Source organism: Oncorhynchus clarkii, chromosome 23 (genome assembly GCF_045791955.1).
Source record: "Oncorhynchus clarkii lewisi isolate Uvic-CL-2024 chromosome 23, UVic_Ocla_1.0, whole genome shotgun sequence".
NCBI lineage: Eukaryota > Metazoa > Chordata > Actinopteri > Salmoniformes > Salmonidae > Oncorhynchus > Oncorhynchus clarkii.
This window is the reverse complement of record NC_092169.1, coordinates 43,383,317-43,398,583: the sequence shown is the minus strand read 5'-3', so window position 1 is coordinate 43,398,583 and position 15,267 is coordinate 43,383,317. Positions and strand designations below refer to the sequence as shown.

The window sequence follows — 15,267 nt, the reverse complement described above, 5'->3', positions numbered from 1 at the left end:
ATACAACTGTTACGAATCTCTTTTGGCCCAACAGTCTAGGGGGGATGGTAGTGAGACCCGTAACATAACTCATGTAAATTATAATAGTGACAAAGTAAAAGTGAACGAAATGACAACCGAAATAATACCGTCAAACTCAGGGTTTATTATAAACACACGGTAATGGGGGGGGGGGGGGGGGGGCGCAGGAAAAGGGGCTGAGCTGGACCCAAGGAAAGAAACAAATATGCAAAAACACCCCTAAGCTAGGCTAGCCTATTTCAACAACAGCTAACTAACTAACCAAAAATACAGTGGGTGGTCCGCCCAGTTCTAACTAGTGTGTTTTAACAAAGTTTACCTACGGGTAGTGTATGCCCATGGGCGACTTGTCTTGGTTTCCCCTTTTTCCCACCAGCAAACACCATAAACAAAAACAATACTCACAGGAGATGACAAAGTGATTTGGAGGTGCTCAAACAAAAGAAGAGGTTAATTATTACACAAAGAGCGAGTTCTACATACATGGCATTTACAAAGAGATTGTGCTACTGAAATCTATCAAGAGCAGAGATCTACCAACATGTCATTACAAAGATTGAGCTCTCCTGAAAAGCTCTCCTCTCTCCTACAAAGAACAGCTATCTACCAACATGGCATTACAAAGATTGAGCTCCTGAACAAACAAATGATGGGGTTTTTAAACCATGGGGAAGGAACTGTGATAGGGTAGGAAACAGGAGGAGGTGTGTCTTCTGATTGATGGGTTGATTGTTGACTGATTGGGGAGTGATGATTTTCACCTGTGAGGGGAGAAGGAGAGAAAAGAAACACACACAGGATACACACAGACACAGGATACACACAGACACAGGATACCTGTATCCGTAACAACAACGTATACCTGCGTAAACCCTCCACTACACCACTGATTGCGTATTTAGCCTTTAGCTTAGTATTTAGCCTTTAGCTTAGTATTTAGCCTCTCTTTCATGTCTACCGATGAAATAACTTTATGTTAAAAGTAAAAGAAACGAGCAAAGGAAATAGCAGTGGTGGAAAAAGTACCCAATTGTCATACTTGAGTAAAAGTAAAGATACCTTCATAGAAAATGACTCATGTAAAAGTGGAAGTCTAAAAGTATTTGGTTTTAAATAAACTTAAGTGTCAAAAGTAAATGTAATTGCTCAAATATACTTAAGTATCAAAAGGAAAAGTACAAGTGAAAATAATTTCAAATTCTTTATATTAAGCAAAGCAGGTGGCCACATTTTGTAGTTTTTATTTATTTACTGGTAGCCAGGGACACACTCCAACACTCACATCATTTACAGATGAAGCATGTGTTTAGTGAGTCCATCAGATCATAGGCAGTAGGAATGACCAGGGATGTTCTCTTGATAAGTGTGTGAATTAGACAATTTTCCTGTCCTGCTTATCATTTAAAATGCAACGAGTACTTTTGGGTGTCAGGGAAAATGTATGGAGTAAAATTACCATCATTTTGTTTAGGAATGTATTGAAGTAAAAGTAAAAGTTGTCAAAAATATAAATGACAAAGTAAAGTGCAGATACCCCAAACACCTACTTTAAAGTATTTTTACGTAAGTACATTACACCACTGGGAAATAGGGATCTACTCCCACGTTTGTTGGCCACACTAGAATCGGTGGCTTTGGCGACACCACATGGACATCTTCGTTCATTGCAGATAAAGTTTTGGCGCACTTTCTGAACGGACCCTTTCTGAACGCCCCTGCTCACAAATAGGCATGCGTGTTTCTCATTCATCACAGCGTTTCCGCTTCCTTTATGTCTCCCGTTCTTTTTGAGAGGTATGTTTATATCTAGCTAGCTATGTTGTTAACGTTTGCAGTTCACGTGCTTGTATTTTTCCGTACAATGTTCAAATTGTGACTCACAGGCCAGAAATGTTTTGATAGCAACTATAATCTTCCGGTTGATGGTGTTTGAAGTTTCCCATTTGGCTTCTCTGTAATGGAAATGGCTCGTTTGCGAGTAACAACTGTAGCTAGCTAAGCTCGTTTGTTAGCCTAGCCAAGGTTAGCTATCAATAATAATAATAATAAGGAAGCCCTTTGCGACAATTGCAATGTTTATACTCCACTGTATGATATACGGAATTGTAAGATGAAGTTGGAGCATCTGTGTAATTGAATTGATCACCATGTTTGTGTCCTGCTAACGTTAAATCGGATTTTCCAACACCAACCAGATTGAAACCCACTGTTTTGTTGGTAGCTACATCATGGGAGCTTACTTGTCGCAACCCAACACAGTGAAGTCCTCTTCCAATGGTGGAAACCAAAAGATGAGCTTCGGCTTTGCAGCCATGCAGGGCTGGCGTGTCTCTATGGAGGTAAGATGATCTAAAAACATTGCTTGTTGGATTGGATTCATCAGTAGTTCTTTGCCAATGTTGTCTAGTTACCATCTAGCAAAAATACGAATGACATGATTTGGTTTAGACGACAATAAAAAGCTTTATCTAACTGGCTGTAAGGGATAGGTAGTCCTTATATAACTTTAAAGTTTGGCATCTTAGGTAACTAGCTATATGATTCCAACCATTAATGTGTCATAGTGTTAACTTAGTTGAGGCTTAGATATGAAACTCAACGTTGTTGTGCAGGAATACTTTGTTTCTAGCTATCGTTAGCTGGGTAGCTAAATTGTTAGCTAGCTACAAAGCTAACTAGCTAGCTATGTAGCTAACTTTCCTGCATGTACTGATATGGAGATTCCACGCTAAATTTGATTTGGTATGTTCCCCTTTAAAGCCACGTCTGTACGATGTGCATACCATTAAGACTGTGCCAACAAATGCATCCCATTACATTTTCACATTCAAATGGCACTAGTCTGATTTAATGATTTATAAAATCCGATGGAAGGCTCAAAATGTGTCTATTTATTTTACCAGGTAAGTTGACTGACACATTCTCATTTACAGCAACTACTTGGGGAATAGTTACCGGAGAGAGGTAGGGGGATGATTGAGTCAATTGGAAGCTGGTGATGATTAGGTACAGTGGTGGAAGAACTACCGAACTGTCAAACTTCAGTAAAAGTAAAGATGCATTAATAGAAAATAACAAAAGTAAGTCACCCAGTAAAATGCTACTTGAGTAAACGTATTTGGTTTAAAATATACTTAAGTATCAAAAGTAAAAGTGTAAATCATTTCAAATTGCTTATATCAAGCAAACCAGGTGGCACCATTTTCTTTTTTATTTACAGAAAGGGTCTGAAAGCCAGGGGCACACTCTGTCATAATTTACAACCAAAGCGTTTGTGTTTAGTGAGTCCGCTAGATCAGAGGCAGTAGTGATGACCAGGGATGTTCGGTTCATAAGTGTGTGAATTTGACTGTTTTCCAGTCCTGCTAAGCATTCAAAATGTAACAAGTACTTTTGGGTGTCAGAGAATTTATGGAGTAAAAAGTTAATTTTCTTTAGGAATGTAGTAAAGTAACCCAAAAAAAACAAATTCAGTACTTTAAAGTATTTTTACTTAAGTACTCTACACCACTGATTCGGTATAATGAGGATCAGATTGGGAATTTGGCATTCCATGAGAGTAAAATGTCTTTGTTTCTTGCAACAGGATGCTCACAACTGCATTTTAGAACTGGATGATGAAACGGCCATGTTTTCTGTGTATGATGGACATGGAGGTACTGTGTATTCTTACTATCCCTAAGATCAACTTTTTTGAGCATACCACAACCTTGTTTTTGTTAATACCGGAGACTATTAAGCTAGTATTACTTTACTTAAATGAATCATTACTTAAAATGCTTTTGCCTTCACAGGTGAGGAAGTTGCATTGTACTGTTCCAAGTACCTACCTGATACCATTAAAGAACAAAAGGCTTACAAAGATGGCAAACTGCAAAAGGTGAGTGGAAGAATTCATTTGGGCTAGGGAAAGGAATCCTTTTGACATGGGCAGTTTAAAAAATACAATTTAACCTTCATTTAACTAAGCAAATCAGTTGCTTTGGGGAACAATTGCCTTGTTCAGGGGCAGATTTTTACCTTGTCAGCCCGGGGATTTGATCAACAACCTTTCAGTTACTGGCCCAAAGGTCTAACCACTAGGCTACCTTCTGTTGGATATGTAACAATTAAGCAGGCCTACCAATAAATAATGCATTTTGGGAACCCTTAAAGCTACAATGTAACATTTTGGGTGACATGACCAAAATATTTTTTACTTTAGTTTGTTTAGTAAATATTTTCTTTATTTCTTGAACTGCATTGTTGGTTAAGGGCTTGTAAGAAAGCATTTCACGGTAAGGTCTATCTATACCTGTTGTATTTGGCGCGTGTAACAAATACAATTTTATTTGAAATATGCGTAGAAATGTGTTTTTATAGAATGTCAGTCATTGAAAGCAAGTCGGTGTATGTTCTATGTGCTCTATTTCTATGCTTCCCGTAAAGTTTTGTTATTGCTTCTTTTGTCCATCAGCTGTAAATATACTAGATTTTTGGTTATGGAAAATATATTTCACAGCGGTTTAGACGGTACAATGATTTTCTACACAATGACTGCTTGTGTTGTCACAAACTGAAACTAGGCAAACTATTAGAATTTAAGCAACTAGGAAATGGTGGAGCAATTTCTGCAATATTGCATCTTTAAACGATATTAAAGTGAGTACCAATTTTGGTTGTAGATCTTGTGCTCTTTGTCAAACTTTCCTCCATAGGAGCATACATTGTCTTACTGGGTGGATGGATGCATGTCGATGTGTTTCAGGCTTTGGAGGATGCATTTCTGGCAATTGATAGCAGGGTGACCACAGAGGAAGTGATCAAAGAGCTTGTTCAGATCGCTGGCCGCCCACAAGAGGAAGCACCAAATGAAAAAGTTGCTGAAGAAGATGATTGTGAGTAGACTCCAACTGCCCAAGATCTAGTAAAATTATTGGTCACATACGTGTTTAGCGGGTGTAGCAAAATGCTTCATATGTAGTTAGACATTCCTGTGGCTGGAATCATAAACCATTATTCAAAACAAACGATTTGTAATTCAAACCCGTGTGTTCTTTTCCCTCTGTTAGTGGACAATGAGGAGGCAGAACTTTTGCATGAGGAGGCCACCTTGACCATTGAAGAGCTGCTCGTTCGCTACGGACAGAGCCGCAATGCACTCAAACACAAGAAGCTCTGTCCGGAGGACAACAAAGAGTCTGGGGAAGGTGAACCACATTCCTATGGGGAGAAGGGCATCAATGGAGAAGTGGAGGGTGAGATGGACAGCAATGGGAAGGCCAAGGCTGGTGGTGGTGCAGGATTCTCCAAGCTGCGGGCCTGCAGGAGAGCAGGAGCGGACAGCTCTTCAGCGACAGGAGCAGCAGGGTCCTGTGAAGGAGAGAAGGACACCGGGCCTTCTTGCTCTTCGTCAGCGGCCCCGGCTCCGGGAGATACCAGCTCCAAGTTCTTTGAGGACAGTGACGAGTCGGGGGAAGAGGAAGATGAGGGAAGTGAAGAGGAGGTGAGGTGGAAGAACAAGCCTTCAGGAATTACTGTAACTCTGGCCAACCCTCTACCTGAAGAGCTACTGGGTGTGTAGGCTTTTGCCAACGGTTCTTACTCACCTGGTTAAGATAATCATCGTCCTGGTGAGCAGCTATTGTCTGAGATTCTGGTTGGAGAAAATGTCTGCAGAAGGACTGCTCTCCAGGAGGAGGGTTGGTCACCTCTGATGGATCTGATTTCCCCCACTGGATTTGAACAATTAAACAGTCTAAGCTTTTTATACTTTTTTGAAAGAATCGTATGTGGGTTAATGATGTAATTATGTTTCTACAGGATGGCAGTGAGGAAGGTGAAAGCAGTGATGATGAAGAGGAAGACACTGAAGAGGGAGAGGATGAGGAGGAAGAGATGTGCTACCCCGGAATGGATGGAAAAGAAGAGGTAGAATACACAGCTTAATTTAGATCCTGCCATAACCCTAAAGGAAACATAAACCTGAATGGAGAGCCTGAGTAGCCCTGGTTGTTGTAATGGGGCTATTCATGTCTATCTGGAGTAGTGGTCACTTTTTGTCTCACTAATGCAACATTCTATCCTGCCTTTGTGTTTTGACCTGGATTAAACTGAAGGCGGCTATTCTCCGATAAGAGCTCTGTGTCTCTACCCCTCCTAGCCTGGCTCAGACAGTGGCACTACAGCGGTGGTGGCTCTGATCAGAGGGAAACAGCTGATTGTAGCAAACGCCGGGGACTCCCGCTGTGTGGTGTCTGAGAAGGGCAAGGCCATAGACATGTCCTACGACCACAAGCCAGAGGATGAGCTGGAGCTGGCCAGGATAAAGAATGCTGGGGGAAAGGTCACCATGGACGGCCGCGTCAACGGAGGACTCAACCTCTCCAGGGCCATCGGTAAATGGATCCTCCTGCATATCCTAGCCCTGACATTGGTGTTTCGATTGAAATATCAGGCATAGTTTCCAGTAAAGAATGGCCTTGCTGTTGAAGAACGGGCATCAGACTGAAAGGACATAACTGAATGGCCTTTGTTGTGTTTTCAGGCGATCACTTTTACAAACGAAACAAGGCCCTTGGCCCAGAGGAGCAGATGATCTCCTCAATGCCTGACGTCAAAGTGCTCACCCTCAACCCGGAGCATGACTTCATGGTCATTGCATGCGACGGAATCTGGTACAGCTTGTTTGATACTAGCGTTTTATAGTAATGTTTTCTCTTAAATTAGGCCGTACTTCAATAATCAATTTGTGAAATGGAACCACCTCTGAATTCATCCTTAATGAGTGTCATCCACAGGAACGTCATGAGCAGTCAGGATGTTGTGGACTTTGTCAGTCAGAAAATAAAGCCTGATGCCAGTGGCGTTGCCAGGCCTCTGTCCTCCATTGTTGAAGAGGTAAGAGATATAGCTTTTTTAATATATTTTTTTTACTTGATCCATCAGTCCCCTGTATGCATAACATTTTTCATTCTTTAACAATGAACTATGAACTTTTTATTTGGTCTCCGTAGCTACTTGACCATTGCCTTGCACCTGATACGTCTGGAGATGGTACAGGCTGTGACAACATGACCTGCATCATCATCACGTTCGGCGCTCACCCTGGCAACAGCATGGCCGACATCACCAATAAGAGAAAGCCTGAAGAGATTATCCCAGAGAAGAACGGGAATGACAGCAAGAAGTCAAAAAGCGAATAGAACTGCCAACAAGTAGAATAGCTCCAGTCCTTTTCACAAGCCAGGACTTTTTCTCTGGAAACTTTTAAAGACAGTGGTCTCTGGAATAGGATGAGTTTTAGTTAATGTCCCAAGATACAAGAATAAATGGAAAACAGAAAAACATTTTCTTGGTGTGTAATTGATTTTGCTTATCTGCCCCATTGGAAATGTGACTCCTAGTGTACTGTTTGTCACCACGCCCTTTATGTATATACTTGTTCATTGAATAAATGCATTTCTTTAATTATGGATCAATGTGACATTTGGTGCATACTTCTGACACCATTGTAATTACAAATACATTTTAAATGTGATGAGTGACATCTTGTCTACTTTACCAGGACAATCCCTGTTTGCATTGGGCACATGTCCTCTGACAGAACACTAAGAAACTACTCAACAGTTAAATAGATTTAAACATATAAAATGATTCAATTCATGTAACATTTTATACTAGCTGTATTTTAATGAATACATTTTACATTCCTTGCACTCACTGATTCCCGGAACTTAGCCAACCTGCTGAGTTAAGGCCACTTGCTATTTAAATGTCTCTCATACCCTGGTTTGCACATCCTACCTTGGTTTCTCTAACTATGCCTTGAATTTCGCATTACTCGATTATGGTCCAGGTTTAGCAAATGCTTTTGTTAGTAAACTATTCAAGGGACAGAAGCTCCACTTAATCTGTTTTATGCTGGACTAAAAGGTCCGCTCAGTTAAAGGGATACTAAAATATATTTTAGTACATTTATTACTTTCAGAGAACATTGTGAGTTCCACATGAACAATCCCATTAATATTTTTTTCCCTCCCTAAATCAATAAAGTTGACAAACTTGTAATTTTGTTTCTATTTAATCAGTGATGGATATGGCAAGGTTGCACAATCATGTAGCAAAGCACTAAAGCATCATGCCAATAGTTTCATACCTAAAAAATAAATGGTTTGTAACTAGCCTGTTTATACGATCATTCTATGCCGTCAAGGAGTGGAATGAAAGCACAAACTGACTGGTACACAGGCTAGTTGGAACTACTGTTCCCAAAATACGAGTGAGATTAGTTTATTTTACTTGGTGAACAAAGTTTTGATGCTGGTATCCAAAAGCAAATGGAATTTCCATACCATTCAAACTTTCTTCATCTTAGATTTTCAAGATATTTAACAGTTAAAATCCGATACAAAGATGTCATCATAGGTATTCATTAACCAGATGGAATGGAAAGTTCCTTAAACACGTTGGGCCTAGGTGTTTTCTTCTACCACATAGGTGTTCTGATGAACATCCCCAACCAGCTGTTGTGAGAATCAGCCATCTGAAACAATATCCTATATAAAACACAATTTGAATGTCACATAGCCAGTAGACTGTTTGTGGTACACATCTTAGTGCTCGAATCGAGTAAACCCTCATCCTGTATGCAGTAACAGAAAATCTATTTTTTTAATCTGAAAATCACACTGCCCATATTTGTCATCAGCAATGATTACCTGCAGCCTCACGCGTCTTTCTCATGGACCCAGTGAGTGTGAGTACCATGCAGTAACTTACATACACACCGAGATGTGTGTACCATGCAGTAACAGACACTCTGAGATATGTGTGTGTGTGTGTGTGTGTGTTTGTGTGTGTGTGTGTTTGTGTACCAGGCTTGGAACCCAGCAGCAGAGGACCACTGTCACCGCCTCAGCCAGAAGAAAGACGTTGTCATCACTAAGGTCAGAGGTTACATGGCTGGAGGTTGTCGGTAATGTAGTCACTAACGTGCATAGTTTTGGTGTGTAGTCTAGACTGAAGGACAGAGCGGCAGGAACACAGAAATAGAGTTTCTGTGACAAACCAGATATACATTGGTCTTGTTTCTTTAAATATTGCAAACATTTTTGTTGTTGCCCCTGACAAACTCACCTGATTCAACTGGGGTGGCAGGTAGCCTAGTGGTGTTGGACTAGTACCCGAAAGGTTGCAAGATCGAATCACCGAGCTGACGAGGTTCAAATCTGTCGCTCTGCCCCCAAACAAGGCAGTTAACCCACTGTTCCTAGGCCATCATTGAAAATAAGAATTTGTTCTTAACTGACTTGCCTAGTTAAATAAAGGTAACAAAAAAAACTCAAGGTCTTGATGATTATTTGACAAGTTGAATCAGGTGTGCTTGTCCGGGACTACAACAACAACGTGTGCTGTTGGGAAACACTCCTATAGAGAATGGGCGAGGCATGGTTCTACTGTACAATTTACTGACTTGCTTTTCTTTAGAGGCCAGATGAAAATATTCTGAGGCTAAACGAATGTGATTCCTAACAAAACCAAGATCTGAAATAATCTTGATACCAGTGTTTGCTTCCCCTTTTTGGCCAACTGCCATATAATGCTAAACCAGCAGAAACTCACACTGGCATGTAGGCTAGAGGGTATTTGTTGACAACACTTATTGACAATGAATGCATCCCAAACAGTACCTAATTCCCTATATAGTGCATTACTTTTGACCAGGGCCCATAGGAGACACACATATTTGTTTGTAATTTATCAATTTCATATGGCTGTTAGCCTATAACCAGAGAATATTCCCCACTGTAGTTCTAAAGGGAAGTAACAGTCAGTTTGGTCACAGACTCCTAGGAAACCAGATGATGTTTCATAAGGGACTGAATAGAACTATATATTGAGTCACTCCCATTTTTCATAGCTCTCTGCGTGTGTGTTCCTGTTCCCCAGTCTCCATTCTCTCAGTGTTGTTCCTATACACAGTCAGTAGAACAGGAAATGATACAGAGGCAGTCAGGCAAGTTGAAACCTGTGCACACACACACAGCCCGTGGTAGACAACTAGGCTTTATAACCGACACTACAGGAGCTCAAAACTTTCTTGGACAAGTGAACTGTAATGTGATGGAAAATATATGCTAAAAGAGAAATAATTACCAGGTGTAATATGATGGGAATTAATGCAAATGGTAGATTTATTAAACTTACTCTAACGTCTGGGATCCACTGAACATTCAGAGAGTAGAGGACAGAGTTTGTACAAGTCTTCTGGCTGTATGCCCACCTCCAGGTATGAATACCTACTGTATTGTCAAGCCTTGAATTACATTAGTTTTATTGTAAAAGGTTGATGTACTGTTAATGTGCATTATTATTTTAACATGAGATTCTCTTTGAACAACACTTCTGCTAGACCCCCTTAGTGTGGATTACATCATGTTTAATGTATTCTAGTCCCCCTTACTGGGGATGAAATCATGTTTATTTTATGCTGGTCCCCCTTTAGTGTGGATTAAATCATGTTTACCTTCTGCTAGTCCCTTTTAGTGGGGATTAAATCCTGTTTAACTTCTGCTAGACCCCTTGGTGGGGATTAAATCATGTTTACCTTCTGCTAGTCCCTTTTAGTGGGGATTAAATCATGTTTAACTTCTGCTAGGCCCCTTTAGTGGGGATTAAATCATGTTTAACTCATGCTAGGCCCCCTTAGTGGGGATTAAATCATGTTTAACTTCTGCTAAACCCCTTTAGTGGGGATTAAATGCTAGACCCCTAGACCCCTTGGTGGGGATTAAATCATGTTTATCTTCTGCTAGGCCCCTTTAGTGGGGATTAAATCATGTTTAACTTCTGCTAAACCCCCTTAGTGGGGTTTAAATGCTAGACCCCTTGGTGGGGATTAAATCATGTTTATCTTCTGCTAGGCCCCTTTAGTGGGGATTAAATCATGTTTAACTAATGCTAGTCCCCCTTAGTGGGGATTAAATCATGTTTAACTTCTGCTAAACCCCTTTAGTGGGGATTAAATCATGTTTAACTCATGCTAGGCCCCCTTAGTGGGGATTAAATCATGTTTAACTTCTGCTAAACCCCTTTAGTGGGGATTAAATCATGTTTAACTTCTGCTAGGCCCCCTTAGTGGGGATTAAATCATGTTTAACTTCTGCTAAACCCCCTTAGTGTGAATTAAATCATGTTTAACCTCTGCTAGTCCCACTAAGGGGGAAATCATAGTTAATTTCTGCTAGTCCCCCTTAGTGGGGATTAAATCATGTTTAACTTCTGTTAGACCCCCTTGGTGGGGATTAAATCTGTTTTCCATGCACTATTTTACCTTTAGTTAACTAGGCAAGTCAGTTAAGAACAAATTCTTATTTTCAATGACGGTTTAGGAACAGTGCCTTGTTCAGGGGCAGAACAACAGATTTGAACCTTGTCAGCTCGGGGATTCGATCTTGCAACCTTTCAGATACTAGTCCAACGCTCTAACCACTAGGCTACCTGCCACCCCTATCTGACTCCTTATAATTTAGGGTTGGATTGTTACTGTACGCTATATCAAGTTCAAAAAGTTACCCTTTCCTAAAGAAAATATTTAAAATTCACTCTTACTAGAACAATTGAACTAAGTATTATGTCAGTTGACAACAAAAAAACAACTGTCATGTTGACAGATCAGTTGGTCCACTCACTTTGAATGGGTTAGTATGGAGAGGGAATAGACTTGGACTTCTGACCAGTTATTGGTCCTGGTTGTCAATGATGTCACTACTGAAATTAGTTTTCGGAAGTTCTCCCCGTGTTTCTGGAGGCCTTATATGGCAAACTGAGATTGCAGCTTGACAATGGAGTGAGCTGTGCATCATCAACCCAGGTTGGTGCTGGGCTACAGGCTTCCTGTTCTGTGGGCTCTGTGTTGTGAGTCTATAGAGCTCTTTAAGTTTTGACATTCTGAACTGTAGTGACTGCTGGCAGCAACTTCCTGTAGCAATATTTTTATGCACAGCAATGGGAGACAACCTTTACTGATGTCTGTCTGTCCATTGTTCAGGTTAAAATCATGAAACAGAAACAGCCTTACTGGTCACTGCATTCTTTATGATGATAATCTGTAAGGCAGAAGTGGATCATGTTGATTGAGGACAACTATGACGTTAGTAACTGAGTACTCCCACCTCAGAGATCCTATTAAAACACATGTATATAATTCAATGACTCCGATAATGTTGAGGTTTCCAAATGTCTACTACTGTATGGCCGGAGTCCTGTCTCAGTGTACTGGATCTGAATTTGTTTTCATCATGTTTTTAATGTGTGTATGTCCCAAATGCCCACCCTATTCTCTATGTGCCCTGGTTAAAAAGTAGTGCACTGTAAAGAGAATAGGGTGCTGTTTGAGACGCACAAGGTTAGATATGCCCATTTTAAATGTACTGTTTTGAATGTTTCCAGCTCCAAGATGAACTCTTTTGAACCGTGACCATCTGCATTTCAACATAGAGGCTCCAGCCAGCAGAGCGGCTAACTAGGCCTAACTACAGTAACTGTAGGCCTAACTACAGTAACATGGCGATGGTGCAGGTGCAGTTTGAGTATGAGTACACAGCCAAGGACGGGGCTCTGGTCTCCATCAAGCCCAACGAGAGGTAATTGAATTGAAAATCTTTATATTCCAGAAAATATTTCACAAAATGGAAATTAGTCTTTAGGTAAAAAAGTAAAATTACAAAGGAACAGATCAGACAACATGATATAGATGATAGAACTTAACAATACATGCACAGTACACGCATCATTGCACAGCCCAAACACATTCTTCACGTTGCCTTTCTGGGCCTCTAATGTTCACAGGTACATCCTGGTCTCCAGGACCAACAACTACTGGTGGCATGTCCGGAAGGACCAGAGGACCAAACCCTTCTATATCCCTGCAAAGTATGTGAGGGAGCTCTCTGTGAAGACCCAGGGCCCACTGGACCTCACTAATTCTGGGACTCAGAGTCGCACATTCTTGCAGACAACGACTGACAGAGAGCCACTGGACATGTCTAACAAAGGTCAATGGTCAGGTGCTGTGACGAAGGTTTGCATGTCCACGGATCACTCTGCGAGAGCCACCACTCTCAGGATGTCCACGTTCGGGGTCTCACTCGACATTGATGATATCAAGCATTATGAGCACATGAAGACCATGGTGGGACTGCAGACCTCCAATAACGAGACTAGAGATATCCCGCCACATGATCTGAAGAGGCAAAGTTTAGCTCCAGGTTTCTCATTCACCTCAGCCTCAGACGCTCAAGGTCTTGGTGATATGTTGCAGCACTGTTCCCTAAAGCTCCATGTTTCACCTGAGTCCACAAGCGGACTTCCCCAGTTGCAGTCAAGCCCTCCTACACGTATCAAGGATCAAGATAAAGAGCTGATCTCAGATGGCCGGATAACGAAAACACTGCCAGGGGATCCTAGTGGGCTATCTCATTTATCTCAGGACTCAGATATCTATGAGACTATATCCGATGCCCAGCACTCAGAGTTGACAGACTTTGTGGGAACAGAACTGGCTGGATCTTTGGGTTCAACTGAAACACCAGCAGAACAACAGCAGAGCCTGGATCGAACTTGTGGTCTGATTGACATTACAGCCCCTTCCCCTACAGCTCAGGTAAGATTAAGTTTCACTGTAGACATTCATAACATCCTACATACATTTAGAGTATGCAAGTATTTTATTTGACTTTATAATGATTTACATGAGGCCATTTGTAAAGGATGTGAGTTGGATGGGAACGTCAGAGAAAATAACTGGAATTACTAACTTCTGACATCAGAGTGTGCTGTTCAGTCATGGTAGAACTGGCATCCAGACAAGCATTAGAGGTCTGATGGATAAGCACGGAAGTAATCAAGCCTTGCAATGCTCTGTCAATGCTTTTTTCCCTCAGCTTTTTGAAGAAATGATTACTGAGGTTGGGAATCACTATGTTCACTATTTGGTTTGTTCATTGTCGTTACCCTGTTGTGTTTATCTTAAGAAAAGGAGAGATTTTATCCAAGATTCACAGAGGAATTATTGTTATACTCTGGGAAATACTCAATGGTTTGCTTCCCCAATGGCACCCTATTCCTTATATATCAGGGGTACTCAACTCTTACCAGTGGTCCAGGGCCTGCTGGTGTTCTGTTCTACCTGATAACTGATTGCATGCACCTGGTGTTGCAGGTCTAAAGGGGAACAATGAAAAAACTTAGAGGAACTGGCTTTGAGGTCCAGAGTTGAGTTTGAGGGCCATATACAGTGCACTACTTTTAACCAGGGCCTCTGTTCAAAAGTAGTGCCCTTTATAAGGAAAAGGGTGCCATTTGTGATGCACAAATGAATCACAAATGGCACCCTATTCCTTATACAGTGCACTACTTTTAACCAGGGCCTCTGTTCAAAAGTAGTGCCCTTTATAAGGAATAGGGTGCCATTTGGGATGCACAAATGAATCACAAACAGATGAGAACTAGGCATATGACTTATTCTGTCAGATTTCCCAAAAGTTAATATGGTCAACAGGACTAATGAATCACAAACTATATCACATTCAGGGAAATAGTTATACCATCTGGTTTCCAAAAGCATGACTCAAAAGATGCTTTCAGTAAGTGAGCCTTGTGATCTGCATTAAAGATACATGGTGAGTTTATGGATAACAGAATGCAGTGAGTTTGATTGAAGGTTGTGCTGTTGTCTTGTACAGACATGTACAAGTTATCCATGAAAGGGTAAAATCCCTGCTAATGTATGGAAAGATTCCTAACATAGCATATACTAGCTATAGTAGACTCCATGTCTTATTCTGTGGCAGCTCATTTACACAAGCCCTTTTGCTTTTGTGTGCCAGTCCAATGGGGTAAGGGGTGCCACTGCCCGTAGAATGCAACTGTAGGGTCTGGACCAGCTGATTCAAGTGCTCCATCTGGTCCTTTCGGTACACCTGTCTGGAATACGATTCGCAGGACACAATCACTGTTAGGTGTATGGACCTATGCAATTTGATTGGAACATTTGACTATCTGAGATTTCCCAAAAGCGGAATCCTCTTTCTACCTTTTCTTTCCTCTTATTTTTTACTTTCGTGAATGTGGGTTAGGGGAGTTGGTGGGGTAACCACAGAACAGGTTAGAAACCGGTTAGTTCGGCTGGTTCAAATACATACCTACTGTAACCAGAAAGGAAAGAGTTAATCAGAAACTTAGGCTACCAACAAACCACTCCCA

The 15,267-nt window shown here is 41.1% G+C and overlaps 2 protein-coding genes across 5 annotated transcripts in view; both read left to right on the top strand.

Moving 5' to 3' along the window:
* The first annotated feature begins 1,750 nt into the window (after positions 1 to 1,750).
* Positions 1,751 to 7,475, top strand: LOC139381548 (protein phosphatase 1G-like). 3 transcript variants are annotated; one of them, XM_071125179.1, is made up of 11 exons: positions 1,751 to 1,815; positions 2,217 to 2,360; positions 3,608 to 3,677; positions 3,816 to 3,901; positions 4,769 to 4,898; positions 5,073 to 5,506; positions 5,824 to 5,931; positions 6,164 to 6,398; positions 6,548 to 6,677; positions 6,801 to 6,900; positions 7,017 to 7,475. In XM_071125179.1, the coding sequence occupies exons 2-11, from the start codon at positions 2,250 to 2,252 to the stop codon at positions 7,203 to 7,205; spliced, it is 1,593 nt and encodes a 530-aa protein (XP_070981280.1). In that variant the 5' UTR covers positions 1,751 to 1,815; positions 2,217 to 2,249; the 3' UTR covers positions 7,206 to 7,475. The 3 variants fall into 3 exon arrangements, with proteins under 3 accessions (XP_070981280.1, XP_070981279.1, XP_070981281.1); XM_071125178.1 differs by having other exon boundaries at positions 1,772 to 1,815; positions 2,243 to 2,360; XM_071125180.1 differs by having other exon boundaries at positions 1,811 to 2,043; positions 2,243 to 2,360.
* A 2,586-nt stretch (positions 7,476 to 10,061) lies between these two features.
* Positions 10,062 to 15,267, top strand: part of LOC139381455 (rho GTPase-activating protein 27-like) — a 44,701-nt gene continuing 39,495 nt past the window's right edge. Inside the window, exons 1-3 of one of the 2 annotated variants that reach the window (XM_071124999.1) lie at positions 10,062 to 10,291; positions 12,454 to 12,647; positions 12,853 to 13,666. In XM_071124999.1, the coding sequence (XP_070981100.1) occupies positions 12,568 to 12,647; positions 12,853 to 13,666 (894 nt within the window). In that variant the 5' untranslated portion in view covers positions 10,062 to 10,291; positions 12,454 to 12,567. The remainder of the gene's footprint in view (positions 10,292 to 12,453; positions 12,648 to 12,852; positions 13,667 to 15,267) is intronic. The other variant, XM_071124998.1, reaches the window with a different exon arrangement.

Bases quoted from the DNA above. Each gene is read 5' to 3' on its own strand.
- LOC139381548 (XM_071125178.1), top strand. From the start codon at position 1,793: ATGTCTCCCGTTCTTTTTGAGAG. The intron at 5,507-5,823 runs GTGAGGTGGAAG...ATGTTTCTACAG, and splicing joins ATGAGGGAAGTGAAGAGGAG to GATGGCAGTGAGGAAGGTGA. The intron at 6,901-7,016 runs GTAAGAGATATA...TGGTCTCCGTAG, and splicing joins TGTCCTCCATTGTTGAAGAG to CTACTTGACCATTGCCTTGC.